Source organism: Desmodus rotundus, chromosome 7 (assembly GCF_022682495.2).
Source record: "Desmodus rotundus isolate HL8 chromosome 7, HLdesRot8A.1, whole genome shotgun sequence".
NCBI lineage: Eukaryota > Metazoa > Chordata > Mammalia > Chiroptera > Phyllostomidae > Desmodus > Desmodus rotundus.
Window position 1 is genome coordinate 109671078 of NC_071393.1, and position 22738 is coordinate 109693815.

At 39.5% G+C, this 22738-nt stretch overlaps 1 protein-coding gene across 22 annotated transcripts in view; it reads left to right on the plus strand.

The window, feature by feature from the left end:
* FUT8 (fucosyltransferase 8) overlaps nt 1-14688 on the plus strand; it is a 187087-nt gene extending 172399 nt beyond the window's left edge. For all 22 annotated transcript variants that reach the window (XM_053927879.1, XM_053927884.1, XM_053927880.1 and 19 more), the window contains 3 exons: nt 3120-3296; nt 8072-8222; nt 13601-14688. In XM_053927879.1, the coding sequence (XP_053783854.1) occupies nt 3120-3296; nt 8072-8222; nt 13601-13918 (646 nt within the window). In that variant the 3' untranslated portion in view covers nt 13919-14688. The remainder of the gene's footprint in view (nt 1-3119; nt 3297-8071; nt 8223-13600) is intronic.
* Nucleotides 14689-22738: the final 8050 nt, after the last annotated feature.

Here is a 22738-nt window from a genome sequence, read left to right on the forward strand (position 1 = left end):
CTATGCCAAATTACCTAATAGTAGTATTGGGCTTTGATTTTTCCATCTGTAAAACAGGGTAGGTAGCATCTGCCCTAAAAATGAAGATGTGACAATATGAAGATTAAAATACGGTTTTTGTTCTGTGGGAAAAAATGCACTATAAAATGTTATCACATTTTAGAAAGACTGATGCTTAAATAATTCCTGAAAATAGACTTGTAGACTAGACTATGGCTTTCTGTGACTTATACTGTTTGTGATAAAGTCAACCATTGATTAATATTAATACATCACTGATTCATTCATTTATTTGCAAAACATTTATTGAATACCTGCTACTGTGGGGGACAGAGATTAATGCTTTTTAAATGGCTTCTTCCAGCTCATTGTAGCCTGTGGGATAAGAGGCTTACATAACTAACATTGTATGGGTAGAATAAATAACATGAGAGAAGCATTAGAAGTATTGTAAGAGGTTAGGGAAGGGGGAATGTACTTCCATCTGCATCAGGAAAGGCTGCAGTGCATCATAGCTGCAGTGTTTGAACAGGATCTTGAAAGATGGAGAAAGATAACAGTATAGTATATTTAAATTACCAAAATACTTTCAACTACATTATCTCATTGATCTTGTAGCACAATCCTGTGTAGTGGGCAGAGATAATTATTTCACAGATAAGGAAATTAAGGAAAGAAAATCTGTGCCCAAAGTCCTAGAACCTTCTTAACTTTGGATTTCCTGTAGTTTTACATACTAGAAAGCAACCCTTATGAATTTTCCATGAGCCATCCATCATATTGAGCATTGGCCAAGTAGAGAAAGTTGAAATCGCACAGACAACTACAGTAGTGTATTGTAATAAAAGAGGAGTGCGCTAGGGTTTTGGACTCTGGAGGTCACATCTACGTCTGCCCCTAACAATTATGTGACTTTGGGCAACTTACTTGCTCCTTTGGGCCTTCATTGTTACCCTTTCCTCATTTGTTAAAACCAAAACACTAGATTAGATGGCATTTAAGGTCTCTACTAACATAATACTAAACAGTTAGATTTTAGTATCTACCCATCATTCATTCATTTGTTTATTCATTTCATTTGGTGAAATTGGGAATAAATAAAATCAGATCCCCTGAGCCAAAAGAGCTTGCTATCTAATAGTGAAAATCAGTCAGGTACACAAATAACTTTGACTTTTGCAAAGACTGGGTTGAAATGCCTTGTGTTGTCTTTACTCACTGAAACGTCTTCAGAAGCATCAGTTTCCTTAACTGTCAGATAAAAGAGTTACATTAAATTAAATGACTTCTAATATCCTTCGCAGGTCTACCGTTCTGATTCTTCCACAGAGATTTCATTATGGTCCTCTGTCAAATTATTGATCCATGCCTAATGTCAGGAGTACTTGGGAAAAATTGCTCAGTGTAGTATTCTGCCACTGTCTCAAACGCTCCTCTTCCTTTGATTCTTCTTTCTATTACATCTCTCCTTTGTTTTTATTTTTATTTGCATAACTCCCACCCTTGTTTTTCCCTTATGTCTTAGTCTACATACGTATAGAAGTTACTGACCCCTATTCCAGATGTTAAAGCTAAAGAAAATACAAGGTGAAATCAGTATCAAACGTTTCCTCTCATGAAAAATTTCACTGAAATTCAGTGGATTTGTTCTTTTTGCTCCTCTTCATTTCTTTGGAGCACAGTGAACAATACCAATATCCTGAGAGAAGCAGTGATTAAGAAGGATGGGAGAAGGAAAAGATGGTAGAAGTATTCATATAATAGTATTCACATCTGAACTATAGTTTGGAGTGCAAAGGAAAGAACGGCCACGAAGGTGTCAGAGCAACTTCAGTGAAATCAAACCCCCACTCCAGATTCATACTAAAAAGCTGGCCTTTGCTTGATCTGAAGGGAAACAAGTCTACCTTTTCCACTTTCCCACATATGAATAGTGGTTTAGTAATTTGGGAAGAGGAGGGATACAGAAAAGGCTAATTTCACAAGAGTTGTAATTTATAAAAACAAGCTATGATTACTATTGTTCTCATTTTCATTAAAAGCACCTTGAAAGCAGTAAGGTGGGAGGAGAATACTGTGGAAGCCAGTGCCTTTTTCAGTGCAGGACAGTGTAAACCTCTGTGTCCTCAGTTTTATAATTTTGGAGCTTTTCTTAAATGGGAAAGATGAGATAGAGCAGTATCTGCTTGTGTTTGATAAGAGTGAAAAACAGTGAAGGGAAATTGATTATGCATACAACGAGAGGGCTGTAATGGCTCCATGAATTTAAAAGTAGTAAGGACCCTTGGAAGGCTTGCTTGCTTTGACTGTGCTATGGGAACGGTGCATGCAAGGTCTTTGTTTTCTTCGGGCAACTTTAAATTCTATAAGTTGGTAGTTACAGAGTGACCAACAGGGTAAAATGAAGAAAAAGAAAAGTTGGCATCAAAATGTTACAAACAATATGTTAATGTTCTATGATAACAATTGTGAATCTTGGTATTATTCATTGTAAAAAAATCTTGAAGTTAATATCCAGTTTTTTCTGAAAGGCTAATTGGTATTTTTCTGCCCAGTATGGACCTTGAGAGCTTGTTTGGAGGTTCTAGCAGGGGAGCGCAGCTACTCGTATACCCTTGACCGAAGACCCGGTCCTCTCCTCTAGTTGGGAAGGTCGTCCTCTTTGACCGGGCGCTCAGCTTCAGGAGGGACGCACATGGATTGGTGAGGGAGGAAGGGGACACCACCTAGCTCCTCGGTTGAGCCAGATCAGCCGAATCAACCCTGGCGATCAATGGGGTGACAGATGTCGCAGCCAGATCACCCTCACATCCCCCAGTATGGAATATAACTGGAATTTCCCCCTTGTTCCTGATACACCAATTACTTTTCTATAAGAATGCATTTTTAAAAGGCTTTACTTATTTTTTAGTTCCCTTTGTACTGTGTTAACATACAACTATATTTAAGATATATGTGTTTGAATTTTTTAAATCTTTAATGGTGAAAAAGGAAAGAAAAATCAGTTGAAAATGTTCATAATGCCATCATGAATAGGAGTATAGGCTTGAGTACCCTAAGAGCACCCAGTGAATCAGAATATGATCGCAGAATCTGACTTTGTCCCTCTGTCCCCCCAGGGTTCATGTCAGACGCACAGACAAAGTGGGAACAGAAGCTGCCTTCCATCCCATTGAGGAGTACATGGTGCATGTTGAAGAACATTTTCATCTTCTCGCTCGCAGGATGCAGGTGGATAAAAGAAGAGTATATTTGGCCACAGATGACCCTTCTTTATTAAAGGAGGCAAAAACAAAGTAAGTTAGATGAAGTAGTGATTCTAGAGTGGAACTCTTCAGTTGAAAGGAATCCTTAATTCCCACGTCTTGTGATTCTTGTTATAATATTATTACTATTGGAGATTTTTAATTCAAACAACTGTGTACTTGTATAACTTGTTAATATAATCAAAGCAATTGTGAGCTGCCAGCAAAGTGTAGATTTCATTTGGAAGTCCTTTTTCTTGGATTGAGGGCAGCTGCCATCTCACTCTGTATTCACATGACCTCTCTGTGTGCTTAGAAGAGAGAGACAACTTTCTGGAGCCCCTTCTTGTAAAGGCACTAATTCCATTATGAGGACCCTACCCTCATGCCCTTATTTACCTCTAATTACCTCTCCATGGCTCTGTCTTCAGATACCATCCCATTGGGGGGTTAAGGCTTAAATACGGATTCTGGGGGGACGCACACATTCCGTCCATAACACTAACCAACTGTACAGGACTGTTAGCTACCAGGTGCTTGCCCCTTTGCTCTGATTCTTCACTAACAATTACAGGCGACTGAAAACATACGTAAGATAAAGGTTTCACCTTATAAAAATGTCTAGAATTTGGAAGTTTTATTAAAATACATAAAGAATCAGCCCTGGCTGGTGTAGCTCAGTGGATTGAGCGTGGGCTGCACAAACCAAAGGGTTGCCAGTTCTATTCCCAGTTAGGGCACATGCTTGGGTTGCAGGCCAGGTCCCCAGTGGGGGCCATGTGAGAGGCAACCACACATTGATCTTTCTTTCACTGTCTTTCTCCCTCCCTTCTCCTCTTTCTAAAAACAAACAAATAAAATCTTAAAAAAAAAAAACAACCCATAGAGAATCAAAAGATAAGTTCTGTAAGTGCAGGAAAAGGACTACTAGTGTGTATTAAATAGTGACCATCATTTATTGGACCTGCCTATATTTCAGGCACTGTGCTAGGTGCTAGGTAAGCAAGACACTCTCTGCTCTCAAGGAATTTCTAATGGGATGTGGGGGTGGCAGGGTGGGGGGACAGAGAAGTAGTCTACAGAATGAGTAGGGCTATTATAGAACTAATACTGGGTGTTATAAAAACTCGTGAAACACTGATCCTAATTGGGAATTTATCATAGGATCTGGATAAACCTAGAGTTGGTCTTTAGTTAGTACCAATAAATAAAGGACGTATTAAATATATGTGACAGTAGGGAACGGGGGAGAAGAAAACTGTAGTCGTAGTTCTGCTCAGATGCCATCTATTCCAGAAATCATCCCCAAATGCTTGACTGTGTCCCTGCTCTATGCTGAATTATGTTTACTTCGGTCCCATCAGTTTGAAAGCATTTTATTAATCATTTAAGCTATTTGACTATTCAATTTATTTATTTATGTCTTGGTCCCTTTTATACGTCACAAATGGGGATTGGGAAGAAAAACAAATTTAGAATGAGGGCTCTATGCAGGAGTTTCTCCAAATCATTGGATAATGATTTAAGTCTTCTGCCTCCTAAGAATTCAGATTGATCTGATATACCATAAGTTGCTTTTTTTCTTAAGTCTCTATTGAATACACACACACACTTATAAACAAGAACCGAGAAATTCACCAGCCAAGATTAAGCCAACTTATACAGTTATAATTCTTACATAAGAATTGAGGATTAAATGAACATTTGGGCGCAAAACAGAATAAAAAAATTCACAAGTACTTTTCCAGTTTGATATCTAGACCTATTAGATGTAGAAATTGTTCACCACATTTTTTCATTTTAAAATACTAGACTGAATTTGTAGCTTGGTTGAAAAATATTAAAATACTAATTTTATCTACTCTTATTTGTTCTCGAATGCATTACAAGCTTTTTCCTTTTTTTCTTTTTTCCTTGATTAGCAAAATAATTAATGCTCATTAGAAAATATGGAAGGTAGTAAGTATGCAAGCAAGGAGAAAATATTACCCACAATCCCATTACTCAGTGGCTTTAACTTTTTAAATTTTGACATATTTCCTTCAGTCATTCATATAGTTACACATTTTAGTAGTTTATCATATTCTATATAGCATGAACTCTTTGGATTAATATAGCACTAGGTCTGTTTTCCCATATCACTAAAAAAATCATTATAAACATCTTTTTTAATAACTAAGTAGCCACTGTGTGGATATTCCATTGCATACTTGACCATTCTTCTAATATTGGATAGTTAAGTTATTTATAATTTTTTAATCTTATAAATGATGCTCTGATATGTGCCTAAAATTATCCCCATTATTTCCTTAAGCTATATTCCTGGACATGGAAGTATTTAGATAAGAATATCTCAGGTGCTTACAGCTTTGATCTATAACACAGTATTATATTTTTATACCAAGCACCCCTTGTAGTATTGGCGGCAGTACTTGGATTATGGGATCAATAAAACTTGAATTTCCTTTTTGTGGTGAATAGCTGGTGATGCCTTTCCCCATTGTAGTCTAGGCAGTAGTTTCTTTCATATTCTATTATAAATGTAGTATTTATGCATAATTTTCCTCTTTGAGAATCCCTTAATTTTAATTTTCTGAGTCATGAAGAGGAGTATCTCCCTCAGTCTGGAGAAGGACTTCAGACAATTTGCTCTTAGTATTTAATTTCAAGTTAGTCCTTTGTGGGTGATATAAAAATAAATTTTTACAAGGTAGAAGAAGAAAAAGTGTTTTTTATTATTGCCAATCTCTGCAACTTCAAAGTGGAAGAAGTCCCCTGCCGACACACCTGTGGACGAAAGACGAGAAAGAAGCATGTTGGTACAGAAAGCTCCATACTCCTCACGGCAGGCGCAAACTCTCGCGCTCCCATTCTGCACTTTGTGTCTTTGATTTTTCCACTCTCGGTGTCCTTCATCAAGCAGGCTGTTGCTTATAGAGATAAGGCCTGTGGAACTTAGGTGTCTTTTGGGTTTGGTTTCAGGGAGGGGCCTTTAAGTTAAGAAGGGCGTTAATGTTAATGTCACTTCTCAGTAAAAGGATCACTCTTTTCCCTGTTTCACTGAGCACCCAAACCATGCTGACAAAAGCAGTCTTTAATCAAGGATAAAACCTTTACTCGTATGTTTTAGCAATTCCCCTTCTCCTCTACCCTCCAGCGTTTTCATATTTATTTATTGCTGTTTCTGCTCCATGCCTGGGTATGCAGCTTTGCAGGAATCACATTAAAAGTCTTTTTTGTTTGTTTTCTTTTTAGAACAAATGTGACATTTCCTTCATCTCCCTGATTCGGAGCTGAGGAGGGCAAAATGTCAAAAATAATGAGGCCAAATGGATCTGAACACTGAATACCAGTCTGAAACAGTGTTCAGAGACTTGAGCTTCACGGTCATTATTAGAGGCAATGAAAGAAAGCCCCGTGGTGGCTGTGAAATGAAGAGAAATCTGAAGCAGCTCTTAGGGGATTAGGAAAAAGTCCCAGACACAGACAGCACTCACTTGTTCCTGTATGTGTACACAGAGCATTGTTTGAGATGCAAGATGCTGGGACGTGAAGGAAAATAAGGCTTAGTCCCAGTTTGGGGGCAAAACTATGTGGGAGACAGACAGGTAAACTGACTCCTAATGTTTCAGGATTTATAAATAGGAACTATCATTCCTTCAACAAATACTTACTGATCCTCTGTATTCCAGATTCTCTTTTAGGTGCTGAGAATAAGACTGTAAACAAAACAGATGAAATGCCCGTAGTCAGTTAGGGATGATGAAGGTGGGGAATGAATGGATGCAGGCAGTAAATAAACAGTAGATATATATTGTGTCAAACAACAGAAGAACAATGGAGAAAAATTAAGCAGATAAAAGGGATACAGACTGCCAAAGACCTTACTAATGAGGTTATATTTGAGCAGAGATTGAAAGGAAGTTAAGCAATAAAACCAGATGGATGCCTGGGGAAAAATGTTTAACAGTCACAGACAATATTGACTGAGCATGTACTACATGGCAGATATTCTTCCGAGTACTTTACGTTGCTTAATGTGTTTAATATTTATGAATTATATAAAGTAGGTACAATTGTTATCTTCTTTTCAAGTAACTTCCCAAGGTTTGCCTTTTAACTCTGAAGATCTGTCTCATGCACTGAGAAAATTTATTCACTCTAGAGTATAATTAAACTTCTAATTCAGAGTAGAATCATTTGAACATATGGTATACTTTTTAAAGACATCCTGTTTTAATAGTTTTAAATATCCTCTCTCAAGACTACCAAAATGTTACTTGGGTGGACATCTACAAGGGATTTGACTTCATAAATGTGTTAGAATGGTTTTGCATTACCATTATTGATTAAGATGGTGCTTCAAGGATGCTGGTTAGGGGACAAATCTGAATTATAACAAATTCTGAATTAAAATTTAAATGAAGTTTAATCATATTTATATTCTAAAGGAAAAGCTCAGTGATCAAATATGAAAGTAGCTTGAAAAGCCTCTTAGAGGTCACTCATTACAAAGAAAATAGGAACCTTCTGTTATGAACTCTCATGAATTGAGAAGGGATATTTTGATGCATCAAGGTGTATTTTATGCACATGCCAATGACGTTTAACACACAGGACACTCCAGAATGGTTTCTGTCCCGCTGTTGGGTTCAAAGATGCTTCATTGACTACTTTCTTGAATGTTGTAACTTTTTGAAGCTCTGTTTACTGTTAGAAGGAGAGGAACTCTTGGTCAACAGAGCCAGTTTGCTTCCTGCTGATATGATACTTCCTCCTAATAGAATACTGTGATTTCAGTGACTATAAATTTATTTTTTTTTCAGGTACCCCAGTTATGAATTTATCAGTGATAATTCTATCTCTTGGTCAGCTGGACTACACAATCGATACACAGAAAATTCACTTCGGGGTGTAATTCTGGATATACACTTTCTATCCCAGGCAGACTTCCTAGTGTGTACTTTTTCATCCCAGGTAAGTGATAACAGGGTATTTTTAAATGGCCACTACTTTTTGGTCATGTTGGGGTTAGGAAGTACTTATGTTTTGTGTGGTTTTTGAAATGTTAGTTATCATGATTCAGGTGAAGTTTTCCTAATATTTGGGAATGATCCCTTTTGTGTAAGTATGAGAAGGTTTCCCAAAAAATAGCTATTTAAGTGCACTGAATATTTAGTTATTTGGAAGCAACAGTTGAATACATCTCCACTGAAGCCAGCTATTGGAGTTGTTTAAAGTGCTTAGCTTGTTCATGGCATTTAACAGAAACAGCAAGTAATTAAGCTTACTTAATACTTTCTGATTTTGCATCAGTCAGTATTTAACCAGAATCCATCCATTTCCACACATCGATGCACTGATACTGAGAGGCTCAAATGCCCAGCATTTTGCTTTACTTGATTGCTTTATGGAAGATAAGAAAGAGTAAACGTAATTCCTCTTCAAGTCCTATTACATTTCTACATTAAATTTAAGCAATACTGCACTACATTCATTCTTTGAGTTTAATTCTTGCATATAATTATGTATTATGGGTTTGGTGTATGTGTTTTTATGAGTGGTCCAAGCAGCCTTATATGTCCCAGTGGAATATCTGCATGGTAATATTTATTGTGGATTTTATTCTGCTCTTTCATTTATGTGCATATTATTGGCTAGTTAATTCAACAATCTGTTAAATGACTATTTGTGCTCAGAATTATAGTAGGTGCAGAGAGAATTTGAAAGGAGATAAAGATACAGATCTTACCCTGGTCCAGAATCTAGTAAGCAAACACTCACATAAAATAACTACCAAGAAATATGCATCATGTAAGAATAATATATTCCTAAGAGCCTTGAAGAAGTGGAGGGGAAAAATGTGAAAAGGAAAGCCACATCATTCTCATGAGAATATACTTCAGAGAGTATAAAGAGATAGACAGTTTCTGTCCAGTGACAATGCACATTGTCTCAGCGGGATGGTGATGTGGTCGTTGGAAAGATACCTACTGCAGCAGAGGCTATATGAGCTTCTTCCATATGGAATGAGAATACAACTTACTACCCAAAAAAGACAGTTACACAGAACAGGAGTCACATAGGCAGCAGTCCTAGTCAGAAGGCAAAACTTACTTGGCCTTCAAGTGCCCATGTAGGCATCCACTGCTGACGTTTCTTCCTGATTAGCATCATGATCTCTTTTCCATTCTCAAGGGTGGAGGGGGGTGATTATAACTGCTTGGTCTCTCTCAACTGTTTCTGCCAATTTGGCTGTGTGTCTGCATGATTAACAGGTGCAAATAACTAGTAACAACCTCCACACATTTTTGAATGCATATTGTTAGAATGAGTAAGTCAAGAGTCACTTTCCCGTATGTACCACCTCCTCTGTGGGCCTAGCCTGTATGCCTGCCTAAAGTTCGTTCTTCTCATTGAGGGTTTCTCAGCCCAGGCGCCATTGGCATTTGGGGCCAGATACAGTGTTGTGAGGTACTGTCCTGTGCACTGTAGGGTACTTGATGGAATCCCTGGCCAGTAACATCCTCACCTCAGCTGTGGCGTTATCAAAAATGTCTCCAGACATTACCAAATGTCCCATACAGGCAAATCATCCTTGTTGAGGACCACTGCTCTAGTCATAAAATCTCCAAAATTAAATAAATTAAATTGAATTAAGCTCTAAAATTAAATAAAGAAGCTGAATAAAGGATCCCTCTGTGATACTTCACTTTGTGACTTAAAATACATTCTGTGGCACGCTTTGTTGTCTAATTCCAAAGTCATACACAGTATAACTGGCCTCACTACACTTCCAGTCAGATTTTGGAAAGTGCATTGGAGAAAAGCAGATACTACATTTATTCCAGACAGATGGCTCTGGATTGGAATTCCCATCGGGGTATGGCTCAGGAAACATCAGTGGGTACTGCTTTCACCCTGAAGAGCAAAACAAAATAGTTCATAGATATTCCAGCATCACCCAATGAGACAAGAACCCACTTCCAAGTCTCCACACTAGGAGATCCTCCTGGCCCTGTCTGTTTTCACAAAAATACAAGATCCCATCTGCTCTGAGAAAGCTTTGGAGTCTCATGCAAACCCAGCTCTTTGCTCCTCAGGGATACAATTCTGAACGCGCAACCTTGGCGTGTCCAGACGGTGCTCTAAGCAACTGAGCTACCCGGCCAGCTCTGGAAGAGTTTTCTAAGCGAAACAATAATATTCTCTCTTCTTTCTTCACCTATTCTTAAAAGAGTTTTGGAAATCTATCTATGCTATAATAAATATATTCCTTAATTGCTTAAAAAGTTATACCTCCCTGAGGATAGTTATAGTTTAACTTAATCACCAACCATTAAGCTCAAGAAATGAAGCTCAGATTGTGGAATTTCAGCTGCCATCCATCCAGTGGGCATGGTAGGTATTCTTTTGACAGAGGAATCTTTTTTTTTTTTTATGTCTCGCTATGTTTTCTTTATCTGAGAGATGTAAACTGTACAACACAGATGTTTTTGGTGGGCAAGCCGGTGCTCAATCCACTGGGCCACACCAGCCAGGGCACAAATTTACTTTTTATTTTTTGAACTTAATTTTTAAGTATATTTTATTGATTATGCTCTTACAGTTGCCCCATTTTTTTCTCCCCTTTATTCCCCTCCAGCTTGCACCCCTCTCTCCTTCTAGCATTCCTCCTCCCTTAGTTCATGTCCATGGGTCATACATATAAGTACTTTGGAATCTCCATTTCCTAAACTATTCTTAACTCCCTCCTGTTTATTTTGTACCTACCAATTATACTTCTTATTCCCTGTACCTTTTCCCCCATTCTCCCCTCTCCACCTCCCCACTGATAACCCTCTATGTGATCCCCATTTCTGTGATTCTGTTCCTGTTCTAGTTGTTTGCTTAGTTTGTTTTTAGTTTTTGTTTTTTAGGTTCAGTTGTTGATAGTTGTGAGTTTGTTGTCATTTTACTGTTCATAGATTTTGATCTTCTTTTTCTCAGATAAGTCCCTTTAATATTTCATATAAATAAGGGCTTCGTTATGATGAACTCCTTTAATTTGACCTTATCTGGGAAGTACTTTATCTGCCTTTCAATTCTAAATGATAACTTTGCTGAATAGAGTAATCTTGGATGTAGGTCCTTGCCTTTAATGACTTTGAATACTTCTTTCCAGCCCCTTCTTGCCTGCGAGATTTCTTTTGAGAAATCAGCTGATAGTTTTATGGGAATACCTTTATAAGTAACTCTCTCCTTTTCTCTTGCTCCTTTAAGAGTCTTTCCTTGTCTTTAGTCTTTGGTAATTTAATTATGATGTGTCTTGGTCCAATTTCTTTGGGACTTTCTGAGCTTCCTGGATTTCCTGGGAGTCTGTTTCCTTTGCCAGATTGGGGAAGTTTTCCTTCATTATTTTTTCAAATAAGTTTTCAATTTCTTGCTCTTCCTCTTCTCCTTCTGGAACCCTTATGATTCAGATGTTGGAATGTTTAAAATTGTCCCAGAGGTTACTAAGTCTCTCCTCATTTTTTTAAATTCTTGTTTCTTCACTCTGTTCTGGTTGAATGTTTATTTCTTCCTTCTGCTCCAAGTCATGGATTTGAGTACCTGTTTCCTTCTCTTCACTGTTGGTTCCCTGTATATTTTTCTTTATTTTACTTTGCATAGTCTTCACTTCTTCCTCTATTTTGCGTCCATACTCAATCCTTTCTGTGAGCTTCCTGATTACCAGTGTTTTGAACTCTGCATCTGATAGGTTGGCTATCTCCTTGTCACTTAGTTCTTTGTCTGGAGCTTTGATCTGTTCTTTCATTGGGCCATATTTCTTTGTCTTGGCACAGCTGTTACATTGTATGAGGCAGAGCTTTATGTATTCGCCAGGGTGGGGCAACCTATGTTGCCGTACTGCGTTTTGGTGCTTTATGTGGGGGAGGGGTCAGAGAGGGAACAATGCTGCTTACTTGGCTCTTGCCCCACTTTCAGTCACTTCCTCTGCTACCCACAAGCAAATTGGGCCCTTCTGGTGCTGATTCCCAGGTGGGTGGGCTTGTGTACATTTTGGGACCCTGTAGGTCTCTCCAGCGACTTCTTCTCTGAGTCTGGGAGTTTCTCCTGCCACCACAAAGATTTTCACAGCCAGAGTTTTTGAGGCTTTATTTCCCTGTGCTGGAACCCTGGGTTGCAAGCTCTGTCTCACTCCCCATTTGTTCCTCCTGGTTTATCTGCACATGAATGTGGGACCACCCGCTCCACCAGTCATCACCTCACCCAGTCTGGATGAATGTTTCTTCTTTAACTGCTTGGTTGTTGGACTTCCATACAGTTGGATTTTCTGGCAGTTCTTATTGTTTTAGTTTTTAAATTTGTTGTCCTTGTTTTGGTTGTGCAAGGAAGCAAGTGTATCTACCTATGCCTCCATCTTGGCTGGAAGTTCCTTGACAGAGGAATCTATTAAATAACCTTAAATGTATCGGGTAGATGCATCTTCCCCAAAGGCTGGTCCATCTTATTTCAGTCCTAGAATGCTACTATGTACATAGCACTTTAAACTCTTTAGAATAGACCCTTAGCCAGTGTGGTTGGAGTGTTGTTTTTTAAACCAAAAGGTCGCCAGTCCGATTCCCCATCAGGGCATATGCCCAGATTGCGGGTTTGATCCCCAGTCAGGGTACCCACGGGAGACAACCGATAGATGTTTTCTCTCTTTCTGTCTCCCTCACTTTCTCTCCCACCCTTCCCCTCTCTCTTGAATGAGAATAAAATAACCCTTCAAAAAAACCTCTTTAGAATAGAAATAGTAGATATGTTTTATCTCACTTGCCAGTGCTAATCGATTGTCAGTAATTACATGAGTTTCTATTGAGAAGAGTTCTGAGACCAAGTCCAAATTAGCAGAAAAGAGTATGTAATTGATTAACTGAATGAAGGAAAGGGAGCAGCAGCATTTTTGTGAAGTATTTATAATCCTAATTCTAAACCTTAAATTCTTCATGGGCACAATTTATGTCTCACTCATTTTTGTGCCACCAGTGCCCAGCATGGAGTACTGTGTGGCTCTTAATAAATGCTTATTAAAATTAACTGATTCATGTACTTAAAGTACTTCGTACTATATATTTTTTTCTCCCAGAGGCCTTAATTGTAATAATCTTTTATATTTAAAAGATATAAGCGCAGAGATTTAAAAAAAAAGACATACTACCCCATCATCAGAGAGCATATAGACTGAAAACTTGTGACTAGAATCCACTACTACTCATTCTCTCAGTCGTAGTCCTGGTCTAGTTCTAGTCTCTTTGTCCAAGGGCTTTTAGATTGCTAGGAAGGAGATCTTACATATACTAATAATTTTGTTTTCATTCTTCCCCGAGGTCTGTCGAGTTGCTTATGAAATCATGCAAACACTGCATCCTGATGCCTCGGCGAACTTCCATTCTTTGGATGACATCTACTATTTTGGGGGCCAAAATGCCCACAACCAGATTGCTATTTATCCTCACCAACCTCGGACTGCAGATGAAATTCCTATGGAACCTGGAGACATCATCGGTGTGGCTGGAAATCATTGGGATGGCTATTCTAAAGGTGTCAACAGGAAACTGGGAAGGACGGGCCTATATCCCTCCTACAAAGTCCGAGAGAAGATAGAAACAGTCAAGTACCCCACATACCCTGAGGCCGAGAAATAGAGCTTAAGATGGATGAGAAGGACAACCAAACTCAGTTCAAACCATTTGAGCCGAACAGCAGATGAAGAAGGCCCTGACCTAACAACACGTGGCTGTATGTGTCGACACCCTCCGCACCGGGAGCAGCTTAGAACTGACAGATGCTTCACTGGTGGAGTTCCTCTCCAACAAGGGCTACGATGCCCAAAACCCAAGGACAGTCCAATAACGTACTCACATATAACATGAAAACAGGTTGTTTTCTACTTTGCGCCTTCTTTCCAGATTGTGTCTCCATGAAAAAAACACTGCCACATTGTGTAGTTTAAGTGACACAGATGTTTTGTGTGAGACTTCAAACATGGTGCCTATATCTGAGAGACCTCTGAGACCTAATGAGAAAATTTGAATAGCTCCCTATGGCGGGGAGGTTAATTACTTGCCAGTGGTGGTATTGTAACCACTGAATTCACTCCAATCAGCAGATTCAGAATGAGAATGGATGTTTTTGTCTGGAATTTTTTTTAAGTAATTGCATCAATTCATCCACCTCATCTTTAGTAAGTGAAGGAAATACATCAAAATAAAATATTCACACTCCATTAGGAACTTTTGTAAAATGATGCCATGAACAGATTCTTTAGTATTCTGTGTTTGGACATTCTCTTTGATAACAAAAAATAAATTTTAAAAACAGGAATTTTGTAAAGTTTCTAGAATTTTACATCATTGGATAATGTTGTGGTCAGCTTTATAGTTGAAAAACTGTGATAAAAAGAGGAGTTTTATAATTTTTTTGCTTTTTTTTTCTGTTTCTGATCAAGTGACTAATCAGATCTGAGCTCAAGAGCCATTGCTCCGTTTCAACACTGAAAACTGAGATTAGTTGGTGCATGTTACAAGGTTGCTAAGAATACTCTGGGAGGTTTTATTCTCTTATTTTGTTTGGACATTGTTTATTTGTTTTTATTGATTTAAATAATTATACTCCTTGCCCTCAGAGAAACTATCACCTTTATTCTAAAACTAATATTTTCAGGCCTGTTGGTAACCCTTCTCATTGTAGCCATTGCCACTTTTTTGTGAGTTTTGTGTCCTTTGGTTTTATCCAGGAATCAGTTTTGCCCTTTTCTATCATATCCTGCTTTTGAGAGTACCAGGGATTTTGGGGTGGGGAAGCTGGCTCTGTTTCTGAAATACAGTCTCACAGGATATAGAATTCAGTAAACAAAGGAGAGAAGAAGCAGTGTGAGACCCAAAATGGATTTGGGATTATCTCTCCCAAGTACTTCCTTTTAGTAATTCCATGTTAGAATCACTTCGGAAGACAAGGTTTTGATGTTCTCCATGCTTCCTCTCTCAAAATCACTTCTTTCTTTATAAAAACACTTTTCTATTTTCTGTAGCATGCCTCCTTTAGATGCCTGGCAGGAGCATTAAGTAGCATGTGCTCTGCCTTCTGAAAGAAAAAAAAAAATTGATCGTGTAAGAACCAGTAGCAGGCCTGGCGTTGAACATTCGGAATCCTAGACAGAAAATCTCTGTCCTTTACGTCCTCACGAAGCGAAAATACCTGTACACCAAATTTCCCCACCAAACTTCCCTCAATTCTTTTCCCTCTCCAGTCAAGTTTCCCAAAGAGCAAATACTATCTATAGTGTCAGTAAGCAATTTTCAGTTTAGTTTTGGTACAAATAAAAGTCACTTGAAACAAAAATCTCCAACTGAGCAGGAGTACTTTTGAACGTGAGTTGTTTTCTTATTGCTGTCTCACTTGCCACCGGAGCATAAGTAACTGTGGTTAGTGGTAACGACTGCTTTATATTTCTCTGTAGCATTCCCGTTTCTATTCATTATAAACACGTTTTTCTTTACTTCATTGAACATAGTTATAATAACTGTTTTTTTTCTTTTCTGCTAAATCCAACATATGAATCATATCAGAGTTGGACTTCTTTGTCTGTCTTTTCTCCAGAGAAAGAGTCCTATTTTTCTGGTTCTTCAAATGTTGAGTAATTTTAGATTGTATCCTCAATGTTGTACATGATTATGTTGTGCATTCTCTTGTGTTTCTCCGAAGAGTAGTGATTTTTCTTGTTTGTTCGTTTGTTAGCAGGCATTTAATTTCATTTAACTCAGACTGTAAACTATGTCTTGGGCAGCAGCTCAAATCTCAATTTAATAACTTTGTCTTTAGCTGAAGCCTCTCTTACACATGTACGGTAGTATGGTTCCGGGCGCAGCCAGAGATGTGGGTAGAGTTTATACACAGAATTCGGTCTCTCTTCTGAGATTCCTCCCCTCACTTTCCAGAAGCTGTGGTTGCTCTGATTCTTCAACCAGAAAGGCTGCAGTTTTCTATCAGCCTAAAAGCCATAAAAATGGCAACTCACCTTGTGCCATTTCCTTCTCCCAAGAACTCGCCTGCTCTCTTGTTTATTCACCAATGCCTTTGGGTAGTTTTTTGTATTTTGTCAAGAGTTTATAGTTGTTTTCCATTGGAAGATCTTTTCAGTAGACACTTAAACTCCACCATACAGGAGGTAAAACTCTGAGGCAGCAACTTAGAATTAGAAAGCAGAGCTGGGGAGGGAGGATCTCAGTCCTATGACAGTCTTTTGTTCAGACTCCAGCCTTAACAGCTAAGGAGCAGTAGCTTCAATCAGGAAGGAAAATGAACTAACCATATCGTTAAACCTGCAGGTGTGAAGGGCTAATGAACACTTCTGACCACATCTTCCTGAAAAGCTTTCCTGAGCTACATTTTCTGCAAGTCATCATGTGCATAGTGATGATTCCTCCTTTACCCACTGCCACATTGGAAGGGCTACCGTTTCCTCACCCTGTTGTACTTTCTCCGTGAGGACCTGGTACTTTAAAACTCTGCGTGGTTGGCATTGAGTGACCAGTGCTTCCCAGATTAGGAAGATTTATGTCTTGTCCTGGTTACAACACTCATTTTTCAAAGAGCCTTATGTAGAATCAAATTATTAGCCTGGACTCATTGATTGTGGGTACCAGAATTCTGTGTATTGATGACAAAGCCATTATGAAAGTGTCTTACCAAGGGTCTCCTGGTCCTACCACTCAAGCCTACTTTAGTGCTGAGCTGGAGAGTTCATGCCTGTTGTGAGTGGGCTCTCAGCTGTAATTCAGCATTTCTTTGGGTCCCAAATCTAAGAGACTAGTTTCTCCCCTTGCTGAGCTTTAGTTTTTTTCTTTTACATAGACCCTAGCCTGTTTCCTGTGTTCCGCTTAAAAAAGTTGAGAACATCAACAGACTCGGCTTCTGAGGGGGATGAGGATTAAAAGAGAGAAAAGCACATTTAAAAATCCATCTCCCAGAATGACTGTCATCCTCATTTAGTTCTGAGAGAATACTGTCATTGTATATTCAGTAAGTGGGAAAAGTATTAGAACGTAAATAATGCATCTAGAAGAATCTCCTCTGCCTCACTGAGAATAAATCTCCCTACTTGAGGGGTAACAGACAAGTCTCTGACCATAGCCAACAGCCTGATAATTCACTTGTGCTCCCAGGAGGCCATGCAGTAGCCAGGATGGATAGACCTGAACAGAATAAATGTGTGGCGTGGATTTTGATGACTCTTCGAACTTGGCTATCACATCTTAATTTATGCCAGACAAAGCCTCTGGGGAATTCTTTTTAATGCATTGCCCAGAGGGAAGCACAAAGGGAAATTTGCCTCTATACTCACTGGTTCCTGGCAGCAGTCTTTCTCGCGGAAACGTGGAGAAGTTGTTCCAGAATCCTTGGCAGGGCAAAGGCAGACCCTGGCAAGTTCTTTGGCTTCAACTGTCATAGACATTATGCATGTTCGAGCACTTGCCCTTTGATAGTGTGCTTGTTTTGGGTCCTTTATACAAGTCAGAATCCCTGACTCTGCCCGCTCAGCTATTCAGCCTTGCCATCTTCAGTCTAGTTCAGTTGCCACCTGCTTTCTGCTCTCATCCTTGAGTAAGACAGTTTTGATTTTGTATTCCTTCTACTTTTATTGAGTATGATCTCATGTGAAGGGCTCCACAGTTACTATTCCATTCCTCATGCAGTTCCAATCCTAATTACTTGCATAGACTGTAATTTTGTCATTGGTATTGCCAAGATATAAAGGGAAGCAGATATCCCCTTGGACAGTTTTAGATAGTACATTCCTGGACCTGAGATACAATGAAGCTGTGATATTAGGTATTCATGGCCATTTAAGCTAAAGATTTCAAAGATTTACAAATCAATGTCAATATACTCAAGGGGAGCATAGCTAGGGCATCCTTTGCATAAAACTATGTCAATCTAGACAGAGTCTGTACTTTTTAAAAGCGATGTATTGAAGGCCATGGCCATAGCCATTTGACATTTTGAGAAGAAAGCCAGGAAGACAGTTCAGAGCTCCTGACCTTCTGTTATCTGTAACTGTTCTCTATAACCTCTTCCCTCCCCTCCCTGAGTCCATGTCCCGTGGAGGCTGTTGTTCCCACTAACTGCCTGTGTGGGTAGGGAAAAGGCCATTTGCAAAGGAAAAGGCAGCATGTTTGGTCATAACCCAGCTGGTTTTGAGAGCATCTGTGGAGGCCGGGAATGTGCAGTGCTTTCTGCCCAGAGCCAAATAGTTTAGACTGTGGGCGTGGTCATCAGCCTGAGGAATGCTGGGACTTTGAGTAACTTGAGTAACCCTGGCTAGTTGTAACTTCCCTAGTGGATTGCAGCCCCTGAGAATTTCTAGCCCAGCACAGGAAATGCAGGGTAGTGGCTGCAAAAGCAGAAGACCTAGTTCTCAGTTTTGTTTCTCCTTGCCATGGTGCCTACAAGTAGGTAATGTCTCTGTATCTCAAATTCCCTAGGGGAAAGATCACCAGTACTCACTAAAGATCACTGACCTCGGATTCAGAACATCTGGCCTTCTAATTGTGACTTCCATTAAATGTAGACAGGCCAAATAGTTTTTCAGAGTTCCAATTTCTTCAACTGTGGAACGAAATGGTTGGGTTTAATCAGGGTTTGCGAATGTTAATGTCTGGTTAGACTCTGCATATCTAAAGTGGGTGACTACTAATTGGCTTTGGCTGATTCTTGTTCAAAGGACATAAGGTGGCCAGATACTTGTTTTTTTTTAAGATGAGCAAAATCTATTTTTTATGCTAAATCTTCAGATTTTTAAATATCAATTAAAAAGATAACTAAGGGGAAGCAAATAAAGCATCTGTGGCTACTTTTGGTCTGTAGTCTATTAGTTTACCACCTCTGGACTAGATGTAGCAGGCTCTTGTGTAACTTCAAGACTGCCTGTGAAAAGGACTGGTAGGATGGGAACAGTGTACAATGCTTTCAAGTTCAGTTGCTGCATGGATCCCAGTTCTTTGGACATGTCTGCCTGGCTGGCTCTCATCCTTGGGCTCAACAGTGACTAAGTAAGCTGAAGGACAGCTGGGCTGTGATGGCTCATACCCTGGGTCCCCCTCAGACTTGGCCTTGAGGACCCAAATCTCAGTTGCCTTGACCACCAATCTTGATTTTCTACACTCAGGCTCACAGACTGGTGATGAGTCAACAGGCCACAACTTTAGGTGCCCCCCTTGGAGAGTTACTGCTCTTTTTCTCCATTACACCCAAGTATCAAGGCATCCGGGTATGCTTCAAGTCTCTGATTCTCAGTGTAGAGTGGTATCCGGACTCTTGGTGGTCTTTAAGGAAGCGCGGTGAACTATGAGGTGCTGAATTAGTAACGATGAGCAGGTAGTGTTTAAAAATGAGAGAGATTGCTCTCATACAGATTGACAAATTTGATGAGTCATGAGGAAGGTTTTACACTAGATTATTTAAAAAGTGGTAACTTTGAGAACCAGACATACCAGACTACTTATTGTTTTCATATGAGAATTACAATAATAGCCAACATTTAATGAGCACTTTCTATGTACCTAGGGTTTTCCTAAGCACTTTACCTGGGTTACTTTATAATCATCATGATCATAAGGTAGATACTATTAATTACCTTCTGAAGCACAGAAATCTTAAATAATTATAGAGTCGTAGAGCCAGGATGCCGATTGCTTTGCATTTAACCACTTCAAGGAATACTATATCTAAGCATTCGTCCTCTAGGATTTCAGCGTGGCGATTAACTGTGTTATTGTGGGCAAGATTGACTAACTGAGGCTGCATGAGCATAAGTAGTCATGTTAAGAATTATAAATTTTATTTAAAAAGAAAAGAATTAGCTGTATTTACTCAAAAGGTTTGATTAACTCAAGCCATGCTGGTTTGCCATAGAGCCCTGTACAGACTTGCTCACATAGTTTATTAATGCTTTGAAAGAGGACATTGATGGGAATAGTGTGATGTAGTTAAAGGTACGAGTTCTCTTGTCAAGCTGCTTGGGTTCAAATCCTGGGTCCTCTCCCAATTGACCCTGTGGCCTTGAGCAAGTAACAACCTTTCTGTACCTTTGTTTATCCATTAATTACAGCAACTACTTCATAATGTTCTTGTGAGGGGCAAATAACATGAAAATCTCTTAGCTGAATGCCTGGCACAAAACCCAGCTAATCTGAGCCATTGTTACTACCCTTATTGCATTGTTACCACATGTTTTAGTGACGAAAGGCTGAAATAATGGCAAATTATATTGTTTAAGAGAATCAGGACCCCTAAAAGTTGCTTAAAAAATTGAAATGAAAGGGTAAGTCTAGCATGTATTCAAGGCTAAGCTTCGCTGCATTAGCTAGTGAACACTAGAGCACTTACCATGCCGCACGGCTTACAGATGGAGTGTATTCTTAGATGCAGAAGGCAGGTGTGCCTCAGCTCAGCCTGTGGGAGATGGAACTGAAGACTTAGAGAAGTTAGGGGTCCATAAACTTAGTATTGCCAGTAATGTGCTGTGACTCCCCCGGCCCCTCAAAAACAGAAGTCTCCGGACAGGGAAGGTACTGGACTGTTAAATCCCACCTTGAATCCTGGGCTTGGTATTCCATGATAGCATCTCCTCTCCTTGGTGAGGCTGCTATGTGAAAAAGCAAGCAGGGTTGTTTTATGTGACTGCAGAAGTGTGCAGAAGCAGCAGCAATGAGAGTAAGTTTGCCTCAACATGTAAAAGAACTTCCTAATAAATTATGTTGTTGATAATAAATAACACAGGCTAATATAGGTGACACCTTCCTGTTCTTGCAGGGCTGTCCAAGGAGAATTGGATGCCAAAGGAAAGGAACCTTAAGCACGTCCCAGGTTAGATAACCTCCAACTTCCAGCCCTGCATGACCTATAGGCCTAAAGGTCATGGATCTATGGTCATGTTGTAGAGGCTGAGATTCCGACAAGGTCATGAGTGGTACTAAGCTGCAGCTGTGTGGTTAGCAGCCTGGACAGCTTAGTCTGGTAGTGAAAGGAACAAAGGTAGCTTGCTGAACCAGGTAACTAGGTCTTTTTGTAGATCTCCCATTTGTTTGTTTTCTTTCTCACCTTTGTTTCTTGGTAAAGCTTCTTTCATAGAACCACATCTGTTTTCATCTAAACGAAGGGAATAGGAGTTTGTAGAGATAAAGGCCAAGAGAACTGAGCAATCAGTTTCCTTGGAGGCCAAGAAAGGGGGTGACAGCTCCCTCTGGACTAGATCTGACTTTTCCTTCCCATTCAAGAAATCAAAACAAGTGTGAGTCCCTTCTGATCTATTTCCATTTTTTTTAAGATTTTATTTTTTATTTTTAGAGAGGGGAGGGAGGGAGAAAGAGAGAGAGAAACATCAGTGCGTGGTTGCCTCTTATGTGGCCCCCACCAGGTGCCTGGCCCGCAACCCAGGCATGTGCCCTGACTAGGAGTCGAACCAGTGACCCTTTGGTTCGCAGGCTGGCACTCAATCCATTGAGCCACACCAGCCAGAACTATTTCAATATTTTTTTAAAGTAATATCCATAAAAATTGCCCTGGCCAGGTGGTTCAGTTGGTTGAAGTGTGGTCCCATACACCAAAATGTTGCAGGTTTGATCCCCAGTCAGGACACATACCTAGGTTGCAGGTTCGATCCCCTGTTAAAGTACCTGTGGGGAGGAGGTGATCGATCAATGTTTCTTATACCTCTCTTTCTGAAATCAATGAGCATATCCTCGGGTGAGGATTAAAATATATATAAATATACACACACACACACACACACATTGCAGATTGTTTGCAAACATACTTCACAATTGATCGCTGCATACTGGCAGGCCACCAACTTGCCAAGATGAGAACATCCGGTGTATGTTAAGATTAAAGAATGAGGGATTTGAAATCAGTTCTATTTCCAAGTTTTGGTTTCTCACCTGCTAACAAGTTCAATCTAAATGAGGTAATGCTCTCTCAAAAAATTCTGATTGATAATTCAAATAACCATAGTTCTGTAAGTCAGTATTGGCAAGTTTGTACCCACTGCCTTTTTTCCTAAGCAGACTTTTATTGGAACACAGCCACGCTTGTTCATTTACATACCGTCTATGGCTGCTTTCAGGCCACAACAGCAAAGCTGAGTACTTGCAAGTGTATGGCCCACAGTCCTGAAATATTTACTGTCTGGCCTTTTCCAGAAAAAGCTTGCTGGCCCCTGTGTAAGTATTCCTGTCTTTTCGAGTCAAATTGATAATCCAAAGGGGCTCAACCTCCCAAATTACTGTTTTAATCATCAGAGAAAAATTTGGTTTTTCTGTGGTAGGGTCTCTATAGTGTGCCTTTGTACAAATAGGATAAAGATGCTCCTTTAGACAATGGTTTTAAGATACTTACTTCTATAACAAAACTCGTACCGCCATCTGCCATAAAAGAACTCCATAAACGTACAAATCTGCAACGTC